Source organism: Bos indicus x Bos taurus, chromosome 8 (assembly GCF_003369695.1).
Source record: "Bos indicus x Bos taurus breed Angus x Brahman F1 hybrid chromosome 8, Bos_hybrid_MaternalHap_v2.0, whole genome shotgun sequence".
Taxonomy (NCBI): domain Eukaryota; kingdom Metazoa; phylum Chordata; class Mammalia; order Artiodactyla; family Bovidae; genus Bos; species Bos indicus x Bos taurus.
This window is the reverse complement of record NC_040083.1, coordinates 98,704,853-98,732,373: the sequence shown is the minus strand read 5'-3', so window position 1 is coordinate 98,732,373 and position 27,521 is coordinate 98,704,853. Positions and strand designations below refer to the sequence as shown.

The following is a 27,521-nucleotide window of genomic DNA, read 5'->3' as shown; positions in this document are numbered from 1 at the left end:
AGGATCCCACATGCCTCGTGGCCATAAAAACAAAACATATAACAGAAGCTGTATTGTAACAAATTAAATAAAGGTGTTTTTTTTTTTTTTTTAATGGTCCACATAAAATAAAAAAATCTTAAGAAAGAAGATCCCAAAAGACAATTTATCTGGGAGATATTTATATGGGAGATTTATATGGGAGATATCCTCATGAAAGAAAGAAGCCAAGTCCATAGGGAAACCAGAGTAGGTTCTAAGACCCTGAAGTGGCATGAAGACTTGAAGTAACCCATGAAGACTGTGGTGTTCTCCCTAGAAAAATCCACATGTCACACGTTATTCCAGCACTTTCATTGGATCTTCACACCATTTCGGAAGCCCATCTAAGGCCTCCTTTGAGTCCATGGACCCCAGATCATGGTTTTAGGTCACTGAAATCAGTTTACCTCCATGCCTCATTTTAGGCTGTGGGTGCCCAACAGTCTCTGTAAAGAAAAAAATAAAAAAGCTCACATGATTTTATCAGGCCAGTTTACCAGAGAATGGCTTGGTTTTAACATTCTTTCTAGCATCAACATTGTTAATTGTATTAATTTAAATGAAGGCAATAAAAATAAAGTAACGGGTAACAACTTGGATTCCCAAACCAGTGAATCAGCATCAAAACCGGAAGTCCAGTGCTTGCCATTTAAATCTGGCCTTATCTTTCCTGGTAAACAGGAAGATGAGAAAAGAAAAACATTTCACTTTTTAAAGAACAAGGTGTTTTCTTAAAATTTTTTAAGGACAACTCTTTAACAGATTTTCAGTTGATTGAATTTTTTATATTTTAGAATTTTATCTTTTGCAAAGCTACGTTTTGCCTAGCTTTGCAAAAAACAAATCTCTTTGTTTTGATTTCTAAAGTCACTATAGTTCATCTTACCTTTTTCAAGCAATAAATATGATCTATTTCTTGCAACAACTAGAATATTGGGAGACCTAGTGAAACCCAGGGTCTCCATGAATTATACCAGAATCACCTGTCAGGTGATTTAAACGCCAACTGGACAACCCACCATCAGTGTTAAGTGATACCTAAAAGCAAACATTTGACCTCTGGGACATAAAATACTTCTCAATTTCCACAGCAGTATTCTGTCTCCCATCTGCCCTGCGCCCAAAAAAAAAAAAAACTTTGCAATCACCAGTTTCTTTTGAATATTTGTATAGCATAACCATTGGCATATTCATTCATGCCATTTATAGTATTGAACCCTATTGATCCTCACCTCCACCATCTTACCTAATCTCCATTGAATCCTGGAGGTTGCTAATCACCACCACAAACAGCCTGATTTCTGGTTCTACATTAGAAACCTCTACACTTTTCTGCCACCATAATTATTTTCTTTGTTTATGAAATAAAATTTAAAAGCAAGCTAGAATGCTGGCTCTGAAACACCAGCATAAAAAGAATTGTGTCCATGTTTTCTAGTGGAAAACAGCAGTTTGAATGTGTTATCATTCCAAAACCATCATTAGGAAAGAATTAGGAACCTGGCAAGTGGTAAGTAAGTGCTTGGTGTGAATGAATGAATGGCAAAGTAAACAACCGGAAGAGAATTACACGCAGCAGGAAAGGGTTTGGGCAAGTCCGGAATCCCACAGTCTGGGCCAGCCAAGGCCTGTGCCTGCCTGCTGTGGGGAAACAGCAAACCACTTGCCTGATTTTGAAGGGGGCATGTTACTCAAGGGCAAGGGCAGCCTCTGACTACACACTCCAAAATTCTTGGTGAATCCAGCCCAAAGAGCTGGGTTCTAGTTCCCCTCTGGCTCTGAAGACCTCGGTTTACCTATCTATAAAGTGGGGGTCTTGCTATTTCAACTTTTCCAGTCTTGACCCCAAGAAATAATGGATACAGCGAGTGCTGTATATAAACCAAAAAGTGCTGGGACAAAGTCGGGGAGGCAGTGACACGGACAAGGTGTGCCCCAAGGTGAACCCTCCGGGGAGCACTTCTTAAATGGGAACGTATACTGGGGCCTCCCGGGGATCTTGGAAAAATGCATCCTGATTCATATAGATGTCTGCCGTGGGGCCAGAGATTAGTGATGCTAACGTTCCTGGCACCTGGGGATGCTAATGCTGCAGGTCCGTGGGCCACTTTTTGAGTGGTGTAGGGTGCAAGAGTGAAGTAGGGTCAAATCTGTTCGGTGAGAGACTCATGGAGGGAGGAGGTAGGAGAAATGGGGAAAAGGACGGAGGCAGAGACAGTCCGGCCGAGGAGGTGAGGATGTTAGGAAGAAGCCGAGGCTCCGGGCGCGAGCGAGGATGCGCAGCCTGGGCTGGGAGGCGGCGGGTGCGGGCGGCTCCGCGGCTGCGCGGGCTGCAGGCCAGGGGCGGACGCGTGCTGGCGGCGACGCAGTCCCGGCCCCGCGCCCGCGGCGCCCCCGCTGCGGCCGGAGCGGCCTGGCTGCGGGATCCGTGCGCAGCGATGGCGCGGTCGCGCCGGTCCTGGGCGCAGCTGCTGTTGCTCCTGCTGGCCGGGCCGGCCGCCTGTGCAGCCAGCCCGGCGGACGACGGCGCGGGCCCGGGGGGCCGGGGACCCCGGGGCCGTGCGCGGGGGGACTCGAGCGCCGACGAGACGGTGCCGCGCCACGACTCCTCCTACGGTACCTTCGCCGGGGAGTTCTACGACCTGCGCTACCTGTCCGAGGAGGGTGAGGCTGCGGGAGGATGAGGGGCTGCGGGAGCGGAGACCCGGGATGGGGGACGGAGGCGGCAGGAGTGGGGTGGGGGGCGGGGAATCGGTTAGGAGGCGAATGGAGGCTCCGCTGGCTCAGCCGAGGCCCGACCGCGGAGCACAAGGCTCACCTTGCCCATCGGCCTGGAGAAGAGATCCGGAGAGCTGTCAGCGCCTTCCACTCGCTGCTGGCTTTACAGGTGGGGAGACTGAGGCCGGGAGGGAGGTGGTCAGCCAAGTCCTGCGAACCTGCGGACAGGTGGGGCTGAGTCAACCCCCCCGCCCCCCTCGCGCTCTCCCCCGCTCCCCCCCCACCCCCCGCCAGTTTTCAGCGTCTGTCTGTGACAGGGATGGGGTAGTGGATGGTAAGGGAGGAGACTGTCATCTGGCCTAGAGTGTGTGAAATCAGAGTAGCTGGTGGGAAGCCCAAGTCCCCTCTTAAAGAGAGATTGCCTTGTTTCCTCCATGTCTGTATTGACCTAAATATGCTGTGGCTAGTGTCCCAACTTGAGCGTTCTGTTCCTGCTCGCTGCCCAGGACCCCAAGAGCTGGGTCACACCTCCTTCCGCACTTCCAGCCCCCTTCAGTACTGTTTTCCCACATGTCATGGACCCCTAGTGTGAGCCACCATCGTTGGGGTCTCCTGGGTCCAGCAATTGGGGGTTTGTCATGCAGACCTCCCTGCACAGGCAATATTTCAGTGAGCACAAAAGCTAAGCTGATTCTCTTCAGAAGGAATGGAAACTGGCTTCTTATTTCTGCTGTTTGGAAAGTGATTTTCCTTTTTTCTGCTAAGAGGAATATCTAAGAATCAAGTTGGGGTTTGAAATGTTGTCTGTCCCAGCAGCCGATACGATGCAGGGTGCATCTGTTGTTTGGGATTAAGTTTAGCTACCTACAACAAACACACATTAACAACACAAGTAAGATAGAAGTTCCTCTGTTACGTAAAGAAATCCAGAAGCAGGCAGTCTAGAACTGGTCATCTGAGACTCTAATCCTGGTCTTCTGTTTCTTCACAACTCTTAGTTTGTAACTTCATGGCCCAAAATGGCTGCTTGATCACCAGCCATTACATTCACTTTCCAGACAGCGGGAAAGAAGTGGGAAGAAGAAGGTCACTGACTATAAAGAGATTACTCAGAAATCCCATGAAACAATTTCACTTACACTTCATTAGCCACAACCTAGTCATGTGCTCACACATAGGTGCAAAAGAGACTGGGAAATGTTGCCTTTTAGCTGGAAAGGAATATGACTAGTTCAAAAATTGGACTTACTGTATTCTATGGAGAAATGGACTTGGGGAAATAGATTGGTTGGGTAGATGCTTACTTGTTGAAACAGGGACCCCCAACGTATAGTGGCTTAAATAAGATAGCTTATTTTTCTCTCACGAGTCTGACTATCTAGACTGGTAGGCCAGCTCTGTTCCACAATGTCATTCAGAGACCTAGGTTCCTTCCTTGTTGTTCCTGCATGCCCTAAGGCTTTGTCCTCATCCACGTGGAAGTCATGTTGCTTGCATGGATTCTTTCAAGCTGGAGGAAATGAGAAAGAGAGGAAGTTCAGGACAAGCAGTTACCTTTTAGGCTGGTTGCACAAATCCCTATTATTCACATTCGTTTGGTAAGAACCTAATCATACGACTTAGCTGCATGGGAGGCTTGATAGTGGAGTCTTCTAGTTGGGCAGCCATGTGGCCAGGGAGAAGGAGAGTGCAGGGGCAGGGTAGAAGGACAGCAAGCAGAGTCGAATCTACGGCTCTGAGAAAGAATGCACAGTACAGGACTTCCCTGGTGCTTCAGTGGTTAAGAATCCACCTGCCAATGCAGAGAGAGGACAGGGGTTTGATCCCTGATCCCATATGTGGCAGGGCTGCCAAGCCCACGCGCCACAACTACTGAGCCTGTACTCTGGAACCCGTGAGCTGCAGTTACTGAGCCCACGTGCCCTAGAGCCCATGCTCCACAAGAGAAGCCGCTGCAGTAAGAAGCCCGCGCACCACAACTAGAGAGAAGCCCTGCTCTCTTCAACTGGAGAAAGCCTGTGCGCAGCCACAAAAACCCAAAGCAACCCCAAAACAAAGGCTACATGGTATTAATACAAAAGCCATCTCTTTCTGAAAGCATTTAATACATAGTGATGCTGTTCATAGTCTGCTTAGCACACGGCCAGGTGACTCAGAGGTGGCATGTGAGAAGTTATATTCTCATTGGGCACCTGCTCTCTAATGGAGGACAAGGTCAATTCCATGTCAGTTTGTATATGCAGAGAGAATGGAGTTAGTTGTGTAGTCCAGGCAGTTTTATGAACATGGACACCAGGTGGGCTGCAGCCCTGAGAAAGGCTTTATAGAGTTGAACCAGGAAGTCTAGGAGACTTCTGGTGAGACGGAAGGGGGAGGCACTGAGGTGAGGTGACCCCAACTGGGTAAAAGGCCTGGGATTGGTGTACAGATTGCTAGTTTGTCCGCTTGCCACCCTTGACCATTCTGCACATGCTGCCTGAAGCCTGGCTCTAACCCTCAAAAATCTGTGATAGTTCCAGCCTCCTCCCTGGATGAAGCTTCATCTCCTATACCTGGCATTTTCTCTCCGACTCAACTTTCTTTTACAGCCATCTCTCACTCCCTGTCTCCCTTGCACTGAGCCTTCCTTGTCCACTTTGCTCCTTTCTTTGACCATTTTGCTCATCTTCAAAGGCTGACCCTACAACCATCTGGTGGATGCTAGTGGGGATGTCTGTGGGGTAAGCCTCGTAGGGGTTAGCACCTCTCCCAGATTACCCTGGACCTAGGCTTTAGCCTTGTGGGTCCTGAGTAGAGACTTTCCCAAGATCCTCAGAAATCATCAGTGACACTGCCTTAAAGGGGTGCTGCCAGAGAGGGAGAAGCAGAACCAGGGGATGTCCCAGAAGGGTGTCCCACCCAGAAGGTAAAGGAAAAGAGGGCATCAGAAAGTGTCCTGTGCCATGGGGAGGCCCAGGGAAGACTTAAAGTAGTTGACAGATTCAGAAAATGAGAGGCAATGGGCAAGTTCTCCTGGGATGAATTCAGTGGAGAAGGAAGGAGGGAGCCTAGTTGATGGTGAAGGAAGTGGCAAGTAAAGAGGTGGGAATAGTACCTTTAAACTATTCTTTCTTTCTGTCAGTGCAAGTGGGGTTATCTTTTTCTAGTGATTGGGCAACTTGTTTTCTCTTTGCAGGGTACCCCCTTCTCAGGTTGAAAATTGCCAACAGATTGAATTAAAAAAAAAAAAACAGCCTGGTAGTGTGAAATCAGAAAAAGGGAATTAGAATAATGGAATAGAGAATTTCCTGAAACTATAGGACAGCCCAGTGACCATTATCTACCTTGTTCAGAGACCATTTCTCCAGTGTCCAGATTGTGCAAGACCCCCAGGCCAGAGAGTGAACACTGGCCAATTTGATGTTTCTAATTACCTCCTGAAATGTCTGTTTTTTAAACTTTAGTTATGTTTTGATTTAATGATGCTAGTTTTCAGAATTCTTGGGGGCTCCCACTGTCTTAGCCCATACTACTCTTCCTTACAGTCCCAGCTCAAATGCCACCTCTTTCAGGGAGTCTTCCCTGATTTTTCCTCCCATTCTCTGCTGTTAGGCAAGGTATTTTCCCACAGCACACTATCTAACCCTGCTGTGACCCTTGAACTCTCTGTGGTTGAGTTTGGATAGGTTCTTGGTGCTTGAATCCTATAATTCATACCTTTTCCCCTTGAGGTTCTCAAGCCAGAATCTATGTATTCAATACATAGATACAATACATAGATACAATTCTATGTATAACAATAGAATATAAAACAGATTACTGCATGATTATGGGCAAACCTCCTGTTCTGAGGGTTCTCTAAAAAGAAAATCAAATTGGGCATTGAAAGTGAAAGTGTTAGTCGCTCAGTCATGTCCAACTTGTTGCAACCCCATGGATTGTAGCCCACCAGGATCCTCTGTCCATGGAATTCTCCAGGCAAAAATGCTGGAGTGGGTTGCTATGCCCTTCTCCAGGGGATCTTCCCAATCTAGGGGTTGAACCTGGGTCTCCTGCACTGCAGGTGAATTCTTTACTGTCTGAGCCACCAGGGAAGCATGTATACTAAGATTAAAAAGACAGCCTCCCAACATGGGTACATGCTATAGTATCTATTCATTTGTACTTTGGTTTGAACAAAGATAGCATCACCTTGTTCGGTGAAAAAGTAGAAACTGTATATATACTGTTTCGGGGCAGAAAAATAAAAACAAATAACTGCTACTGCTGCTAAGTCGCTTCAGTTCTGTCTGACTCTGTGCGACCCCAGAGATGGCAGCCCACCAGGCTCCCCCGTCCCTGGGATTCTCCAGGCAAGAACACTGGAGTGGGTTGCCATTTCCTTCTCCAATGCATGAAAATGAAAAGTGAAAGTGAAGTCGCTTAGTCGTCCCGACTCTTAGCGACCCCATGGACTGCAGCCTACCAGGCTCCTCTGTCCATGGATTTTCCAGGCAAGAGTACTGGAGTGGGATGCCATTGCCTTCTCCGAAAACAAATAACAGAAAGGGTAAATAATTTAAAGGTAAATAATCTAAATTAATTATCTCCATGAATCTAGCCCAATTGTAACACTGATTCGTGCTTTTAGTAAGTGCTTACTATGTGCCAGTCCCTGTCCTAAATACCATATCCATATTAACTTTATTCTTTAGGGCAACGCTCTGACTTAGACACTCTTGCCATTCCCACTTTAGAATTAAGGGAACTGGCCTACAGAAGATTTAAATATTGTAGCTAAAGTCACACAGCTAGAAAGTAGCAGAGAACTCGGTGGGTTTATTGATTGACCTTATGGATAAGGTGGTACAAGGTGCTGACCTGCTCTGGGAAATGCAATTGAACAGATAGGATGGGGCATTTTCATGGGCAAATCTGAGAAGAGGGGCTTGGAAGTGATGGGGTAGTCCGTTGGGAGCGGCAGGTTCCTGAGTGATGGAGTGCTGCTACGAAAGCTTTGCTGAACAGACTTCATGGGGGTGGAATGTTCCATTTTACAGAGCCCCTTGACATTTTCACTTCGCTGTGTGGCTCTGCTAAGCAGAAGTGATTCAGACAGTCCAGAAAGAGAAAGTGGCTGATGCAGCCACTCTTGAAGATGCGAACAGATGATTTCTGGTTAAAACTTCACAAGGAATTAAGTACTAAATTAATACCTGAGAGCTATGATCCAAGGAGTTAATTAGAAGCAATAAATAGCAAACCAGAAGCCATTAACCACCCAGTGGAGTATGGCAAAACAGGCTCAAGGGATTGCAAAAGAGGAATGGATAGTGGCTGCGAGTTCGACAAGAATGGAAACCACAAAAGTATGTTGAGAACCTGAAAAATGAACCAAGAAAATAAGTGCCTCTTGTGTGATAGGAATAGCTGAAGGGAGAAAAAAAATGGCTTTAATCCTGCTTCAAAACAGAATAGTTATTGGGGGGTTTACAGGACACATGTGAGAAGAAGGGAAGTGAAAGAGAAAAAAAATTTTGGCCCCAAGCCAATCTTATTTGGTCTTAACCCAAATTTTAATTTTAGATAAAGAGAGAGGGGGGAAAAAAAACACTAAAATGGAAAGTGGAGGGAAAGTAATAAATAAACAAAAACATAAAAAAACAGTAATAAGGTACTTCCCTGGTGGTCCAGTGGTTAAGCATCTGCCTTCCAATCCCGGGGATGCAGCTGCGATCCCTGGGAACTGTGTGCCACGGGACAGCTAAGCCCGTGTGCTACTAGAGAAGCCCCCATGCGCCACAGGTAGAGAAAATCCCAAGCACTGCCACAATGACCCAGGGCAGCCAAAATTAAAAATAAGTAAATAAATAATGTAAAACCAATAATAATTTTTAAAGTGGGAGCATGGACAAAGCTAAGGGGAGAATGAGAAGCTGGCCCGTCTGGGTATCCGACCCATATTTCTCAGGAAGATGACGGAGCGTAGGAGAGGTAGGAGAGGGTGGGGAGAGGCCAGTCAAGGTCTCCAAGGAGCACTGTGACAAGATCCGATTGCTGTTTTAGAAACCTGGCAGGCAGTGGAAGAATTAGAAGGGAAGTAGGGAAATCAGAGCGGAGGTGGTACAATAGCCAAGAAGCTGGCTCGGGTTTCAGGAGTGGGAATGAAAGGAATGGTGGTGGAGAAAGTGTTCCAGGTGGAGGAATCTAGGGTTTCAGGGTTGGGAGACTGGGGAGGGTGGTGGGATTCTTCACTAAGACAGAAAACATAGGAGGAAGACCATTTGGGAGGTGTTGGGCGCCTGGAATCGCTTTGCTCGTGTAATGTCCAGGCGGAAACCCCTGGAGGCAGCTGATGGTTGGGCTTAAATGTTGATATGGGAACAGGAGAAATGCCAAAAAAAATGTGAGGTTAGAAAAAGAATAACTCTAAAGAAAATCGGAGGAAAGAAATAATAAAGATGCGCAGTATTCAATGGAATAGAAACCAAATATTCAGTGCATGTGTGCCAAGTCGCTTCAGTCGTGGCTGACCCTTTGCAACCCCATGGACTGTAGCCCACCAGGCTCCTCTCTCCATGGGATGCTCCAGGCAAGAATACTGGAGTGGGTTGCAAAGAGGATCAAAAAAGTAAAAAATGATTTTTTCAAAATACAAATGAAAGGGTTATCCAGAGAATCAGAACTGATAGGGTGTGTGTGTGTGTGTGTATGTGTGTAGATGGGAGAGAGTGTGTAGATGAAAGAGAGACCAATAGAGAAATTTGTTTTAAGGACTTGGCTCACACAATTTTGGAGGTTGGCAAGTCCAGAATCTGCAGGGCGGGCTGGCAGGCTGGAGCTCCAAGAGAGAGCCAATGTTGTAGTTCAAGGCTGAAGGCCATCTGCCACAGAATTCACTCTTCTTGGGGAATGTCAGTCTTTTTGTTCTCCCCAGCTGGGGGAGAAGCCTGCCCACATTATGGAAGGCAATCTGTTTTACTCAGAGTCCACTGATTTAAAATGTTAAATGTTTGTCTCATCCAAAAACACTCTTACAGAAACATCCAGAATATTGTTTGACTGTATATCTGGGCACCTGGCCCAGCCAAGTTGACCCATAAAATTAACTATCACAATAGGATGCTGACAAAATTGATCAAGAGAAAAAGAGAGAAGACAGACCATGTTAGGAATGGAAGAAAAAGGGGAAATAACCCTAGACGTGTGTGTGTGCTCAATCGCTATATCGTGTCCAACTCTTTGTGACCCCTATGGACTATAGCCGGCCAGGTTCCTCTGTCCATGGGATTTCCCAGGCCAGAACACTGGAGCGGGTTGCATTTCCTTCTCCAGAGGATCTCCCTGACCCAAGGATTGAACCTGCATCTCCTGCATTGCAGGCGGATTCTTTACCACTAGCCACCTGGGAAGCTTATTAAGCCTAGACATAGCAGAGATTTAAAAGCTAGTACATTGCAACCCAACATTAAAAAGACAGCTAACCCTATTTAAAATGGAGAAAGGCTCTAAATAGACCTTTCTCCAAAGAAGATACACAAATAACCAATACGCACATGAAATTATACTCAACATCATTTGTCATTAAGGAAATGCAAATCACAATCATAACGAGATACCACTTCACATCTACTAGGCTGACTATAAAAATTTTAAAAAAGGACCCTTCCACAATACACTGCTGTAAGAATGTAAAATGGTACAGCTACTTTGGAAAATAATTTGATAGTTCCTCACAAAGTTAAACATAAGAGTTATCATATGACATGGAAGTCCTACTCCAAGAGAACTTAAAACATATGTTCATACAAAAACTTGTGCACAGATGTTCATGGCAGCATTATTCATAGTAGCCAAAAAGTAGAAACAGCCCAACGGTCTGTCAACCTGTGAATAGATTAAAAACAGGTGGTATATCCATTCAATGGAGTGTTCTGTAAACGAAGAGAAATATCATTCATTCTGTGCACCTAGGGTACTTAAAATTAGAATTCTACAATCAAAATAATTTTCCAATAAATTTGTACAATGTGTGCAAAATAGATCCAATTGAATATCATTTTCTAGATGTCAGGATGACAACTGCTAATAAGATGTGGTTTCTACAAACACATTGTACTGGTAGTTAAGGATTAATACATTTAGTCTCTACCCAAAGGTTCAGTAGGAAAGCCAGAAACCAGTTTTTTAAGCTTTTTGAAAACCAGCCCAGATGACCAGCCCAGAGAGCTGTCTGAGAAGGTGTTGGGGGACTACAGAAGCAGAAAGGGAGCTCAGAGAAAGTCACTGTGGGAAGCAGCTGCCAGCCCTGGGGCTGAGGGAGCAGAGAAAAGGGCTTGGGGTTTTGAGAACCTGGGAGCTCAGACAAGGGCCCTCAGCCCAGAGGTTCACCCATCCTCTGAGAGTGGGCTGTCTGCCCAGCTAATGCTGGTTCCTTTGATGAGGCTGGTTCTGGGAGTCTAGAAAACAGCTAGAAAAGAAAAAGAAAAAAGGCTGGAAACTCAAACCAATTGCCACTGCAAGGATGAAGTGGAGTTGCTGAGGACTTGCTGATTGGACGGCTGTCAAACAGGAACAAATGGTCTTGTTTTGGCAGATCCTCCTGCCTCCCAGCCTCCCTCTAATGTTTCCTTTTGGCAGAACCTAGCCAGCTGGCAGAGGAGAAATATGGTTTGCAGAGTCCTAGCCCATCCTAGAGCTGACTGTAGAGGCTGGGCTGTAGCTGAGATATAGGAGCTTATAAATTGGCATGTGGTCCCAATTGACTTTATTCCAAATAGGGAGATCATTTAATTTCAGGAAAAAAAAAATATTGCTCTGCTTATCTTCTGATACCAAACCCAGCTGTTGTCTTGAAATTCAGTTCTGGCACTCATGAGCCCAACATGAGTTAAAGGTTAAAGGGCATGGTCTGCAACAAGACTGTCCTCACTTCAGACCAGCTGGCTACCAATCCAAGGAGCACCCACAATCCCTCTCATGTTCTGTAATTCACTAGAATATCTCAGAGGATTCAGAAATGGGCTGTGCATACAGTTGCAGTTTTAGTACCAAGGAACTCAGGAACACTCAGAAACAGCCAATGAAGACGCACACAGGTCAGAGTCTGGGAGCCCACAAATGCACTTTTCATGTCCTGTCCTGGAAGGAAATATTCTTCTCCATGGAATCAGGACTTGTCACCCTCCTGGCACTTCAGTGTATTCACCAACCAGGAAGATGCATTCAGCTTCAGTGTCCAAAGTTTCTGTTGGGGTTGTATCACCTAAGCATTGCTGATTTAATCATTAGCTACATTATTGAACTCAATCTCCAGCCCTTATACCCTCGCCTCCTCCCTGCCCCAGGTGGGGCTGGCTCAAAGCCCCAAACCTGTACCCATGTGTTGGGTCTTTCCTAGTGACCAGCCTCCATCCTGAGTCATCTTATCTCTTAGCATAAAAGCAGGTGTGATCCCAAGGGGCTCAGGAATAACAAAGACCCACTGGGAAATTCCAAGGATTTAGAGTCTCTCTCCCTCCCACCCAGGAACCAGGAACAAAAACCCATCCAATTCTTTATTATACAGCATCTTCCCTGGTTATATTTTATACAGGACTTCCCTGGTGGTCCAGTGGCTCAGAATCCACCTGCCAATGCAGGGGACACAGGTTCTATCCCTGGTCTGGGAAGATTCCACATGCCAAAGGACAACGAAGCCCACACACCACAACTACTGAGCCAGCGTGCTGCAACTGCTGAAACAGGCTCTCTAGAGCCTGTGCTCTGCAGCAAGAGAAGCCACCACTACAACAAGTCCACGCCGCGCAACTGGAGAGCAGCCGCTGTTCGCTGCAGCTAGAGAAAGCCCACCCACAGCAGCAAAGACCCACTGCAGCCAAAAATAAATAACTTTTAACAACATCTTACAAAATGAGAGAAACGTGACATGATTAAATGATGCCGAAATTCATTTGACAACCTAAGTTCTCATTCCAAGATTTAGAAGCATATAAGATAAAAGGGAATCAGTGCTAGAAAAACCCCGACAAACGAGCCATTTGCCAACACTAAATAAGCTAGTTCAGTACATTTATAAGTAACCTTTGTTTTAAAACTTGCTCTTACTTGGAGCTTAGAAACCCATTCTTCTAAAGATAATCTTACCCAATGGTCAGTTTAAAAATGTAACAGTAATAATAAGCCAGTAATAATAATGACTGGCGTTTATTGAGCTGGAAACCTGCTGCATGCTGATGAATGATTCTAGATGCTAGAAAGTATAATGGAAGAGGATGGGGAACCTTAGTCAGAAACAACATTACGTGGGATTATCTCTTTCAGACACCTCTAGAATCTTAACCAACATAGGTAGTCGTTGCATTCCTGGATAAATATCCTGAGAAAAAAATGTCCACGGCATTGTAGTGAAAGCTAAAAGGAAGACTGTATAGGAAGATGCTTGACATAGTTGTAGCATTGAACTCAATAAATACCAAAACTCATCCAAGGCAGAACTCAGTCTATAGTACTGAAGTGGACACAGGACTTAGCATAAAACAAGCATGAAAGTAGAAAAAGGAATGCATTTTGCCCAAGTACTTAAGGATGGTGAGAACGTAGGGTTGTACTTTAGCATTTGATCAACATGTAGGGTAGTCAGCCTAGAGGGGTAAGGTGGAGGAGGGGTGGGAGGGAGGCTGAAGAGGGAGGGAATATATGTATACTTATAGCTAATTCAGAGACATTACTTTGCCAACAAAGGTCTGGCTAGTCAAGGCTATGGTTTTTCCAGTGGTCATGTGTGGATGTGAGAGTTGGACTGTGAAGGAGGCTGAGCGCCGAAGAATTGATGCTTTTGAACTGTGGTGTTGGAGAAGACTCTTGAGAGTCCCTTGGACTGCAAGGAGATCCAACCAGTCCATTCTGAAGGAGATCAGCCCTGGGATTTCTTTGGAAGGACTGATGCTAAAGCTGAAACTCCAGTACTTTGGCCACCTCATGTGAAGAGTTGACTCATTGAAAAAAGAGTCTGATGCTGGGAGGGATTGGGGGCAGGAGGAGAAGGGGATGACAGAGGATGAGATGGCTGGATGGCATCACTGACTCGATGGACGTGAGTCTGAGTGAACTCCAGGAGTTGGTGATGGACAGGGAGGCCTGGCGTGCTGCGATTCATGGGGTTGCAAAGAGTCGGACACGACTGAGCGACTGAACTGAACTGAACTGAACTGATAGCTAATTCACATTGTACAGCAGAAACCAGCAGAACATTGTAAAGCATTTATCTTCCAGTTAAAAAAAAAGATCTAGGGTAGTAGAAATGAACACAAAACGTACAGATATAAACCAGGCAAGTGTGACCTGTTGGTCTTTAAGTATAATTTAATGAAACAAAGTAAACAAAACCTCGTTTAAAAAAGCATTACAAATCACAAAAGACTTCAGAATAGTGAGAAAAGAAAAACTAATACAATAATTTTTTAAAAGTGTATTTACATTGCCTAATATCTATGGGTGATTTAATTGATTCGTTGGATAATCATTTCAATGTCCAGTGCCAGGCAGTGTGCTGGGCAGAGAATACTAGATGAATCACACACAATTCCTGTGTACACGGAGTGAACAGCCTAGAATAAAAATATTTGTGGGCACAAACTGGAAACGCAGTGTAGGCTCTCCTTTGACTTGTGGTTGAAAGCATTATGACGTTAAGTCATCTTACAAGAAAGATGCATGAAATGATGGGATTAACAAATTTCTATGAGATATGAAAATGTCCTCTACAGCTTGATGAAAAACAAGTTCACAGAAACAGAGAGATCCTATTGTAATATATAGCTGTAAATGGAAAGCCTCTGCTATCGAAGAGAGAATTGTTCATTCTTTCTCTTAGAGCAGGTGTATGGAATAAAACTCTCTTTTCATGCTTTCAATGGACACTGGTGAGCCAGTGCTTATGATATTATGTCTTCTTTCAGTACCCCAGGCACCCTACCTGTAAGTGAGGAGAAAGCCCTTTCTCAGTTAACACATAGGCTGGGTTCAAAGATGTGTGCCCCACACCTGCCCTCATGAAGAGGGTGATTAGGCATCAACTGAGCTCTTTTCTGAGGCTTTGACCATTTCTAGACTCATGCGATAGAGAATAGTCAACCTACTAAAAAGTAGCTTTTCTCATTGGAAACGCTGTTCCTGGATTTTCTAACTTTATTTCTTCTCACTGGCCAGGTTACCCTTTCCCTACTGCTCCTCCTGTGGATCCATTTGCCAAAATCAAAGTGGATGACTGTGGAAAGACTAAGGGCTGCTTTAGGTTGGTAGATCTGTGAGTTGGAGAACTTTAAAGCTAAGACTTTGATTTGCTTCTCAAGGTAGTATTTAAATTGCATGCAGTTCACTCTCACCAGGGGCCCACACCCCTCATAACTTCAGCACGAATGTAACCTATTTCCAGAGGCCAGCCCAGGTTGCAGCCTTAAAGGCCTTGAGCTGTCTCACGCCCCTTGGCCCTAGAACTTACTTCTCTGGTTCGTTTATGACTTCATTTATGACTGTATGCCATTGACTTGGGGGTCTAACCAGTTGGTTGTATGAAGAAGAATTACATGACAGAATTTGTCTCTGTTCATTCAGTGCGGGTGTGGGCAGGACAGGCAATAATATTGGCTTGGCCCAAATATTCATTTGGGTTTTCCATAACATCTTACGGAAAAAAACACCCAAACGAACATTTGGGGCAACCCAACAGATATGTCTAAGACCCAATTCCTTTTTAAAACAATAGTCATGACTGTGGATAGCTATATGATCCTAGCTAGTCAGTACGCACTGATTCTAGTGTCCAGCTAGTTATTTCAGATCTAGTGCCTGATTATTAGTAGTATTCTATCTGGATGTGATAGACTGGAGCTAGAAAACAGCTAGACAGTGACTTTCCATCTAGACAGCTCTGCTTTGTTTGAGAAAGCCTCCTTTTCTTTGAGTCCTTTATTTCCAAAAACAAATTGTCCTAGAGTAAAGATTTTGATTGCCATTGCAATGAATGTGTGTTTTTTTTTTTTTTTGGTTTGGGACTCAAAGTCCAAGGACTAAAAACTGAATACAGGGGTTTTGAGTTTTTGGATTGCAAGAGTATTTCTAAGGAATTTTAAAAAATCTAGTGATACTATTGTTATTGAGGAAGATAGCCAACAATGAATAATTCTGGTGATTAGGGGATATTTTTGAGAAGAAAAGGAGTTTTAGTGCCCTGCTGGCTTCAGGGAGACTTGCTTTCTGGCCCACTCACTTAGCTTTGCTCACCCGTTGCAGCTTTTTCACTCCGGTTCCTGTGGTCTTGAGCTTACACCCCTTGCCAGCTACTCAGGGTACCTGCCTGCAAAGCTGCATGTTCCCTGTCTCCCTCCTCCATCAGTACTTAGCAGCCTTGCATCCTATACCTTTAGATACCTTTTATCTGAGCTTAGATTATCCCATCCATTGCTGCAGTTTTCAGTCATTTCTGAAAGGCAGTATTCCTAAAACTAGGGCTTGCTGGTCCTCAAAGGATCCACAAGTTCTCTGTAAGAAAATTTAAATTCATGTTTTCATTGCAACGATGCTCCTTAAACGGATTAACGAATGCATAATCTGATTATCTGGATAAACATTTTACTTTAGTGTCTGAATTTTATTAGTCCCAAGCAGCTCAATAGAGCAAAGGCAGATTTTTTAAGTAAATGATGCATTCGCATCCAGTGAATGTAAGTAAATGAGGCATTCGTTTGGTGCCCTGTATGTATAAGGGTTTTGGAGCAGTTCAAACAGATAAAAGTAGAGGAGAATGGAGTCGTGACTCGTAATAAGACACAGGCTCAAAATAAAGACCCTGCAGAGTTGAATCAGACATACCATGGTGGGGGGTGGGGTGGTAAGCAGGAAGTCAGTTTCAGCCAATGACATCATTTTCCCCTGAATGCTATGAATTTAAAAGGTCCTGGTTTTGTAGTTTAATCTGTATTCAGTTTGTCCATTTTTGTTAATTGAAAATTTATAAATGAAAAGAAATGGCAATCTAAATTATTTACATTATTAACTCAGGATTTTTTTGTTCTCTAAAAGGAGTCAGAAATAATTTGGTAATTGTGAATATTTGAGAAACTCTAATAAGATGTCGAGAACCCTGGCTAGGACTTGAGGCCCGTGCCACAGCTTGATTCACTCAGCAAGTCCCTTCTCATCTCTGGACCTTGTTTGTACATAGATAAAGAGGAGCAGATCATCTTTGCAGTCTCTGCTGGATGAAATTGTGATTTTGAGATCCCAGGGAGCAGAGATCTGATTCATATTGCTTAGCATTCTGCCTGACACAGAGATGCTCTCTTAATGTGTTTTGAAGACGTAGAGGCGGAAGCAGTAATACCTGTTTCGGTATACCCTATAGATACGGCAAACCGGGCTGTAACGCAGAAACCTGTGACTACTTCCTTAGCTACCGGATGATAGGGGCTGATGTGGAATTTGAGCTGAGTGCAGACACCGATGGTTGGGTTGCAGTTGGATTCTCTTCAGACAAGAAAATGGTAAGACACAAATCGTGGTGGAAGGTGATTTTTCTCTTCAGTCTGCTGTACCACTTTAGATTTTAGAGAACGAGTGTGGTTATGTTTCCCTAAGCACCCGTGCCACTTTTAAATGGGAGAAGCCAATTCCTGGTATTTGATTTTCTTTATCCAAGCAAGTAAATTGATCACAGCATGATAGCCATTATACTAGTTATGTCTCTCCGATTACAAGTTAAAAAAAAATAATTCAAGTTATTTTAAATGGAGAAGGAAGGGTTGGTTATGAGAGTATAGGGTATCTCCTGCTACTTGTATTCATTAGTTAATTCCACAGTCATGCTGCAAGAGAGCCCCACCAAATCACATGGCTGATAACAGTCAGCATTGATTTGTTGCTCACATGTGTATGGATTGGCTGGGACTCGGTTGCTTTTGGCTCCAGTCCATGGCTTGGATTCAGGTATTGTCTAATCATTCTGGAACCAGTGGCTCCCAAGGCATGTTTTTTTCATGGCAGAGGCAGAAACACAAGAGTCATCCAAACTGATTTCAAACCTGTGTTCACATCACATCTGCTGGTAATATTCCATTGCCCAGAGTAAGTCGCCCAGCCTAACCCAGAATGAAGGGGCAGAGAAGTATCCTTCCCAACCAAGAGGCCTTGTGAAGGTGTAGATATATAATACAACAACAGGGGAGTGAAGAATTGGGCCCAACAATTTAATATTCCACATCATACCTTGTCAAGAATGCATCTGGCCCTCAGAAAGGACTGTGGACAGGAACAGGCAGGAACCCAGGTTGCTGTCCGTTGCTTATCTCTGCTTCTCTCTGTGCCTCTGCCGCATTCTGCCCTCTTTCTTCCAGAGCCTCATCATTTGCCATGCATTGTGCCAAGGTGCTTCCCAGACAGCCACACTTTCTTAGGCCATTGAACCTTTGCATGTGCGGCTGCTTTTTGGATAAGATGCTTCTCTTCATCTGGTCTGTTTTGAGGCTCTTAGAATGAGATGGGGGCAGCAAGAGTGGTGGGAAGGGCCCAGGTTTCAGGTATGTTTTGAAGGTAATACTGACAGGCTTTTGCCAGTGGATTGGACCTGGGTTATAGGTGGGTCATAAGAAGAGATTTGGGGATCAGGCTAAGCAATGAAAACTCCATTGAGTTTGGTTTTGGAGAGGTCTCTAGAAGAATGAGCTTCTCATTCCAGGCGGCAAAACAATGGGTCCACCTGGTAAGACTGCATGGATACTAGTCTACATCATTTGTCTCCTACTTCAGGGTCAACGGGAGAAAGAGTGGTTGTGTGCCATCCAACAGGCTGGCTTGCAGTGCAACTGACCATTTCTTGTCCAGGAATGGATTTGCATCCATGGTGCACTCACCCTTACCATTAGAGGGCTCAGAGGAGGGAGGTTGAGTAAGAAGCATCCAAATTTCATGTTTGACATTTTGCTATCTAAAGGCCTTCAAAATCTAGGTTTCTTTTTCTCTTCCTATTACTCTAAGAAGTACAGATTTAAAAATTTTCAAAACCTGATGCACAGGAAAAGCAAAATGGAACCTCTTTGTAATAGTCATTGACTATTTTTTTTGGAAATAATGAATTGCTGATTTCTTTATTAGATTTTATTCTTTAGAGAGGTTTTAGGTTCAGCAAAACTGAAGAAGGTACAGAAAATTTCCATATACCCTGTCCCCACACACGCAGAGCCTCCCTCATTATCAGCATTCTCCACAGAGGGGTACATTTCTTATAGCTGATAAACACCTTTAACTTTTGTAGTTTTTTTTTTTTTTTTTTTAATGTTAATCCTATAGACAAGTTGCAGGAGTAGGACCGTTGTCATCGTTGTCCAACTCAGTTATGTCCAACTCTTTGCGACCCTGTGGACTGCCACATGCCAGTCTTCCGTCCTTTGCCACCTCCTGGAGTCTGCTCAAATTCATGTCCATTGAGTCGGTGATGCCGTCCAACCATTTCAGTCTCTGTTGCCCCCTTCTCCTTCCACTCTCAATCTTTCCCAGCATCAGGGTCTTTTCCAGTGAGTTGGCTCTTTGCATCAGGTGGCTAAAGTATTGGAGTTTCAGCTGCAGTCATTCCAATGAATATTCAGGACTGATTTCCTTTAGGATTGACTGGTTTGATCTCTTTGCTATCCAAGGGACTCTCAGGAGTCTTCTCTGGCACCACAGTTTGAAAGCATCAGTTCTTCAGTGCTCAACCTTCTTTGTGGCCCAACTCTCACATCTGTACATGACCACTGGAAAAACCATAGCTTTGACTAGATGGACCTTTGTTGGCAAATTAATGTCTCTGCTTTTTAATTCACTGTCTAGGTTTGTCATAGCTTTTCTTCCAAGGAGTAAGCGTCTTTTAATTTCATGGCTGCAGTCACCTTCTGCAGTGATTTTAGAGCCCAGGAAGATAAAGTCTGTCACTGTTTCCATTTTTTCCCCATCTATTTGCCATGAAGTGATGGGACTGGATGCCATGATCTTCATTTTTCGAAAGTTTAGTTTTAAGCCAGCTTTTTCACTCTCATCTTTCACCTTCATCAAGAGGCTTTTTAGTTCCTCTTTTCTTTCTGCCATAAGGGTGGAGTCATCTGCATATGTGAGGTTACAGGTATTTCTCCTGGAAGTCTTGATTCCCGCTTGAGCTTTATCCAACCCAGCATTTTGCATGATATATTCTGCATATAAGTTAAATAAGAAGGGTGACAATATACAGTCTTGACGCACTCATTTTCCAATTTTGAACCAGTTCATTTCTTCCATGTCCTATTCTAACTATTGCTTCTTGACCTGCATACAGATTTCTCAGGAGGCAGGGAATGTGGTCTGGTATTCCCAGCTCTTGAAGAATTTTCCACAGTTTGTTGTGATCCACACAAAGACTTTAGCATAGTCAATGAAGCAGAAGTAGATGTTTTTCTGGAATTCTCTTGCTTTCTTTATGATCCAACAGATGCTGGCAATAGGACCATGAACTCCTATATATACATAGATGTTTCACCTGTTGTTCAGTTGCTAAGTTGTGTCCAACTCTTTGGGACACTATGCCAGGCTTCCCTGTCCTTCACTATCTCCCAGAGTTTGCTCAAACTCATGTCCATTGAGTTGGTGATGCAGCCATCTCATCCTCTGTCATCCCCTTCTCCTCCTGCCCTCAATCTTTCCCAGCATCAGGGTCTTTTCCAATGAGTTGTCTCATAAACTCCTATATATATGTTTCACTAAATGGTAACTTTTTATTGTGGTAAACATATACAACCTAAAACTTACTATTTTAACCATTTTAGTGTGCTGCGATTCATGGGGTTGCAAAGAGTCAGACATGACTGAGCGACTGAACTGAACTGAACTGAAAGTATACAGTTCAGTGGCATTAACTACATTCATGGTGTGGAACCACCACCAGCTGGTTCCAGAACATTCTCAAAAACAGTAATGTTTGCCGTATGTGCTTTATCTCTCTCTGCTGTTGCTGCAACTGCTGCTACTACTCTGACTTCTATTACTTATGATTTTTATTATTTTCTACAAACTTGAGAGGTTAAATTGAAGGTATCATGACCCTTTAATTCTAAATATTTAAGCAGGTATTTCCTAAGATCAAGGATATTCTTTTTCACTATATAATTTATTAAATTCAGGAAGTTTAACATAGATACCGTAGTATTATCAGATACACTGTCCACTATCAAAAGTTGCCCTTTGCTGCAATGCTATGCTTTATCGAAAATTTTATTTTATGATGCAGGGTTCTGTCTAGGAACACCATTAGTTGTCATGTATTGACATGACAATATCTTTAGTCTTCTTCTTGATTTTGAAACGGTTTTTTAGCTTTTTCTTTTTTTGGTCTTTCATGATATTGACCCTTTTGAAGGTTACAGGCCACTTTTTTTTTGTAGAATGACCTTCAATTTGGATTTAATTGTTTGCTCATGATTAGGTTAAGTGTCTGTGTTTTCAGCAGGACTACTAGAGAGCTGGTGATGTAATCTTCCCTAAGTGGCACATGAGGAGATACTCAGTGTCAGATATGGTGGTGCAAACTCTGGTCACTCGATTAAAGCTTTTTAATGGCATTTAAAACAATTTTTGGGGTGGGACTTCCAATTACAGAGGTCACGGAATGTATGTTTTGGAGTGAAATTTCTTTGTAGCAGAAGAGTTTGCCTGAGATGCACCTTTAACTTTTCTTCTCCGTCATCTTTTGTGTTAGGGTGGTGACGATGTCATGGCCTGCGTCCACGACGACAATGGCAGGGTCCGCATACAGCACTTCTATAATGTAGGCCAGTGGGCGAAGGAGATTCAGAGAAACCCTGCCAGAGATGAAGAAGGAGTTTTTGAGAACAATCGGGTCACCTGCAGATTTAAACGGCCTGTAAATGTTCCCAGAGATGAAACGATTGTCGATCTGCATTTGAGTTGGTATTACCTGTTTGCTTGGGGTCCAGCCATTCAGGGTAAGCTTACATTTTGGGATCTGGATTAAACACCAGACACTGCTGTGCTTGAGTCATTATTGACTGGGAGTCATTATTTACAAGAAAGTGATGAGCACTTTGTATAACATAGAAAAAGGAGACAGGATCCTGCCTTCAGAATATAGTAATGGACTTACTATACACATGAACACAGAATGGGACAAGTTATACACATGCATAGTTAGAGTGAGATATACAAGATAATATATGATGAGCTGTGGCTTGATGAAAGAGATCATATGTCTGCTGTATATGGTGTATGGATTCTAATTCTCACAATGGTCTTTTACTTCTCACCATGTCCTCCAGAATTGTAGGAATTATCATCTTCATTTTAGAGAGCTTAAGGAATCTGCTCAGGGGATTCCCAGGTGGCACTAGTGGTAAAGAATCCACCTGCCAATGCAGGAGACTCGAGAGACTCGCATTCGATCCCTGGGTCAGGAAGATCCCCTAGAGAAGGAAATGGCTACCCACTCCACTATTCTTGCCTAGAAAATTCCATGGACAGAGGAGCCTGGTGGACTATAGTTCATGGGGTCACAAAGAGTTGGCTACGACTGAGTGACTGACACTTTCACTTTTTTTTTTTTCCATCCATTGCCTAATAGGATCTTTTTCTTTCCTTCAAATTGTTGCCATTGATTGATTGGAAATTTCATGCCTTTCTTTGCCTGTTTCTAGTTGGGAAAACATCTGGATGCCTCCAGATTTACGACCCCTTTTCCATTTGCTTATTTCCCAGGTTACTGACAATGAATCTGCAATTATATTTTTGATTACTCTTAGTACCCTGGGAAATAAACTATGTCTTAGGCTGGAGAAATGAACTCATTTTAAATGATGGGGTTTGGAATCTAAAAAGCTGAGTTTGAGTGTTGATTCTGCCCCTTGGTAGCTGTATCTAGCCTTTATCTAAATTCTGAGTTCTAATTTCTTTTTATCTACAATGAGGATAATAATGATATTGAATTCATAGCATTATTCTAAGGGTTAAATGAAAGCAAGTATTTGACACCACTGGCAAGTGCTGTACCTCAGAAGGTCATCTTCTTACACATATGGCATCATGGCCCAGTATTCCAAGCCCTCCCCAATGCTGGAGACTTTGCCTAATAAGCACTCTCAGCAGTCTGACATTGTTCTCAGTATCTCCAAACAGCACGGACACATTCCTACCTTACAGAGAGGCTTGTGCTTTTCCTATCTTGTGAACACTATTCTAACGCCTCTCTGGTGATCAAACCCTATCCATCCTCTTAAGGTCTCTCAAAGAGGATAAACTGTGAGCTGAGCCTTGAAGGGAGGATATGGGATTAGATGTGTCTCAAGAAAGGCATGAACTGGAGGTACATGGTTAAGCCTGGGAATTCACGAAGGTGACCAGTGAGAGAGGTTAGGGAAGAGAGGTGAGTGCGACCTGTTGAGACAAAAACTCTTGCCAACCTGAGGAGTTTGGTTTGTGTTAACAAGAGCCAGCATGGACACTGGGGTAGGGGCTGGGCATGTCAAGTATGGCACAGCTTCCCTGGCAGATGGTAACTTCAAAACCCTCCCTTTGAGGCCCGTTTTCCAAGGAGATCTTTGCTCTGAACTCATAGGCATGTCTCCCTCACCTGAGTTTCATATTGGTTAATCAAAAGGTCAGGCCCTTCCTATCAATTTTAGCTTATGAAGCAGCCTTTACATACAGCCTTTCCCTTTTTCCTCTTCTAACCAGCTCAAAAAATGCTTTCCATCCAAAGACTTGTTTGGTATCTTAATTCTCCTCCTTTCATACCTCCATTCCACTCCGCCAGACAGACATGCAGACTTGTAGACACACAGCACATCCTCTCTGATCTGGCCTGGCCAGGCTACCACTTTACATCCCATAGACTTCATCTGCAAGGGAGTCGGTCAGGAGTTGTTAGTGGTCCATATATTAATATTAAAAACATATTTGAAAACAATAGCAGGTCTTTGAAGATTTGTCTCATTTTTCTGTGGTTTGCATGTATCATTTTAAATCTGTACCTTTTTTCTCTTGCTGCTTCCTTTTTCTTTCTTTCTTCTCAAAGGCTCTATCACCCGACATGATATAGACTCACCGCCGACTTCAGAGCGCGTTGTCAGTATTTACAAGTACGAGGACATTTTTATGCCATCGGCTGCCTATCAGACCTTCTCCTCTCCGTTCTGTCTGCTTCTAATTGTTGCCCTGACCTTCTACTTACTGATGGGAACCCCTTAACCACAGTGGCAGAACGAACAGAGTCAATGCATTAGAAAGCCTTTAGTATATTTTTAAAAAATATTCAGTATTGTTTTAGCTTCTATTATGTAAAAAATAAAAACAAGACACATAGGATTCAGCTTTTTGGAAAAAAGAGCAAGCTGCTTTTCTAATTGAAGTGTTGTTTAATAATGACCCATACTTTTAGAAAGACTTAAAACTTTTCTAAACACTCATTTTCAAATATGTTTTCTTACTTGAGCTTTACAACATGTCTGAGTTGGCTTGAAGAAAATGATTATTGCCATCATTATTATACTGATTGGAATTTGAGACCCAAGAAGACAGTCTTTTTATGACTCTTGTGCCGTGTAGCCTTGGCTGCTCAGTCAGATAACACATAGTAAAGCAGAGAAAGCCAGGCTTAGAAACTATGTCTCTAAACAACCTTCACTCTGCCAACTACAGTTCAAGAGTTATTTGGAGTAATACTAAAGAGAACTTCTCTGGATGGCCCAAGTTCACAGTCAGAACCTAGAAGGCAGAAGAACTTTCAAATTTCCACAGAGCATGAAGGTCTTTAGATATTTACACAGCTCATGAGGAGAATGATGGAGATAACAGTGATATGAAAATGGTTCAGACTTATTTGAAATGTCTTCTCAATTAGTAAGTAGCTAAGAGAACACATTTTTTATTGCTGCTTGGAAAGGTTAAAAACAAAACTGTGAGTATTCCTGAAGATGTAAAATTATATTAATGATAAGAAATTGGGGCATTCTTAGAAGTTAGAATTTGGACTCTACTACCACTGTATTTAATAAATTAAGGTATTCATTTGTGGTTACAGCTAATTCTGTTGTCAGAATCAACATATGTTGAGTACAATTAAATGTATTATAATAGACAAATCATCTTAAATATTCAAGGCATTTTAATAATAAATTAACATTTTTGGAGACTGTGGAAATTTGGAGTAGAAACCTTTTAAAGATGACATTTTTAAAATTAGAAAATGCCCCATCAAGTGAATTTACTTAGAGTATCCATTCACATGTTTAGACTTGTAAATTGGGTTAGCCGTCAGCATAATTTATACTAATGTCTTGACTTAATGCACTTCCTTTTTTTCAAAGGAACCCAAACGTTGCTTTACTCCAGCTGTCTGAGTTAATAGCCCATTTAGAGGGAAAGAGTCTATGGGTGTATGCTGCTGAGGCATTCCCATTGTAGAGTTCTGGAGTCTTCTGGCTGCCCGCCATACCCCACCCCATTGCTTTAAAGCTGACTCCAACTTTGTGGGTTTTGTGATTAAACAACACTGGAGACTGTGATTTCTAATGCCATCCTTGGAATCCATGTCGGAGGTGAAAGGCCACTTCCCCTGTGGAAAAGGCTTTCACATTCTTCTGGAACTGAACAAAAATGAGGAAAGCATCCCAATTCTGTGACTTTGCACAATTTACCACGTGCATCCAAGGGATGCAGGAGAAATGATCCTCATTGCAGATGGAGAGAGGTCAAGTGTCATTGAGCAATGGCTTCAAACTCAAGTCATCTGACTCAAGTCCCAGGCTCTGCCCGACTGCAGTGGTCTCATTACGAAGCCCACCAGCCATGGCTGAGGAGGGCCTGTATGTCACCTTCTAAGGTGGTTGTGTAGTGGTTGTGCAGCAGTGAGGCTGAGTATGCAACACCCACATTGTAAATAAGAAAGCAAATATTTTTATATTTCACCCTCTCATGTATAATATTTCCTCTATAAATAGGTTAAAACTGAATCGAGACTCAAGCTAGTCTCTGTAGCAGGCAGGGAAAGAATAAATTAAGGGATTTTCCCTTCTGCTTACTTTCAAGTCGGGCTAATTGTTTCATGAACTGTTTTTCCTTGGATTACCAGTTTTGCACGTTTGTGCTTTGAACTTTCAACGATATCTCATTTCCATTAGTGTAAAATGAGAGCCACTTTGATTACCTCCACTGTCCTCTTTCGTCACCACTCCTCACCTTGCTGTGTCCCAGCAAGACTCAATTGCTCTCAGTTCTTCAGACCCAGTTTCTTACCTCTCTTGACATTCCCTGTGTCCAGACAGTCTCCACTGCCTAGGCGTGCTGAACTCCTATGCATCTTTCAGGTCACAGCGTAACTGTTTCTTCCTCCGATCCCCTGGATTAAGTAGGTTCAGGCCCCTGCCAGACGCTCTCATAGCACACTCGGCTTCACCATCATTTAACTTATCACACTTTCCTGTAATTGCTGGCTTATCCTCCCTGCTAACTCCCTAATGGAGGGACTATAGCTTGTTACTCATCATTTTAACAGATACTCCTACATAGTAGGTACTCAGCAAACATTTGTTGAATGAATGCATAAATGAAACTACTTCTGTGGCAAGTTTGGTTCACAAAGTCTGTATTTCACATACATTGCCAGACTGGCCAACATTTTTATGTTCTACCTGTGGTCATTCTCTTAGCAAAGACTGAGCTTTTGCCTTTTGAAACATAAATAGAAAGATCTTTCATAACAATGCTGTTTTGCCCTGTAAAACAGAGTTTGACATTTTTAACAATAATCATGGTTCAGAAATGAGAATTTATAGACCAGGAATGCAAAACTGAATTTCACCATCATCTCAGAGAATCATCAGTTTATGGACATACTAAAGTGAAAATTCTGTAGACTCAGATTTCATTAATTCTTACCTAGGATAGGAGAATCAACTTCTATTTTATCTCTGTAGTCCTTTTTCTAACATTGTACTTGTTACAGGGGAGATGCCCAACCAGTGTATTTTTGTAAATGCCCAGGTAGAATAATAATGTTTGCTAAATTTATTTAGTGCTGTTCTAAGCACTTTACATGGATTAACTCATTTAATCCTCACAACAACCAGAGGAAGTAGATTCTGTTATTAGTCCAATTTTACAGATGAAAAAACTGAGGCTAGGCCTTTGGCATGAATTACCAGTGTTGGCTGCCAAGGTGGCGCTAGTGGTAAAGAACCTGCCAACCAGTGCTGAAGACGTGAGAAAGCCAGGTTCAGTCCCTGGGTTAAGGAAGATGCCCTGGGGGAGGGCATGGCAACCCACTCCAATATTCTTGCCTGGAGAATCCCCATGGACAGAGGAGCCTGGAGGGCTACAGTCCATAAGGTAGCAAAGAGTCGTACACGACTGAAGCGACTGAGCATGTACCAGTGTTGGCAAGGACTTGAGACACCAGTTTATCCAATACACTTACTTTAAAAAGGCACATGCATATTCATTAAAACTTTCATTAAATGGAACCCACTATCCACACTCAAATTAGCCAAGTGCTTTTTTTCCCCCTTAAGCAATTTACAATGAATAGGAGGACTTTTTATAGTTAGATTTAGGGAAAGGGGTACATTTTACTTTCTTTTTCTTTTCTTAAAACATTTTGATTCTTTATTTTGTCGTCTTAGTGCTTTTTATGTTATTTAAAAATAATACACAGATTGGAAAAGTTAGAATGCATTTAATAGTGATTTACCTAAAACCCAGGTCTTCCAGCTTAGAGCCTAGTGCCCTTTTCTTGCTTCATTGTAGTCTCAAAGATG

General features: G+C 43.2%; 1 protein-coding gene and 1 long non-coding RNA gene across 2 annotated transcripts in view; one reads left to right on the top strand and one right to left on the bottom strand.

Moving 5' to 3' along the window:
* Nucleotides 1–102: 102 nt before the first annotated feature.
* Nucleotides 103–4,298, bottom strand: LOC113897636. Its single transcript, XR_003512381.1, has 3 exons — nucleotides 2,840–4,298; nucleotides 429–467; nucleotides 103–294 (listed from the first exon to the last, which is right to left on the bottom strand). It is a non-coding gene; the product is annotated as an uncharacterized LOC113897636 (long non-coding RNA).
* The window catches only part of FRRS1L (ferric chelate reductase 1 like), a 28,069-nt gene continuing 2,829 nt past the window's right edge, over nucleotides 2,282–27,521 (top strand). Inside the window, 6 exon segments of the mRNA XM_027550460.1 lie at nucleotides 2,282–2,398; nucleotides 2,400–2,685; nucleotides 14,908–14,992; nucleotides 17,102–17,240; nucleotides 21,455–21,701; nucleotides 23,783–27,521. The exon segment at nucleotides 23,783–27,521 is cut by the window's right edge and continues 2,829 nt beyond it. Coding sequence (XP_027406261.1) covers nucleotides 2,297–2,398; nucleotides 2,400–2,685; nucleotides 14,908–14,992; nucleotides 17,102–17,240; nucleotides 21,455–21,701; nucleotides 23,783–23,955 — 1,032 coding nt within the window. The 5' untranslated portion in view covers nucleotides 2,282–2,296 and the 3' untranslated portion in view covers nucleotides 23,956–27,521.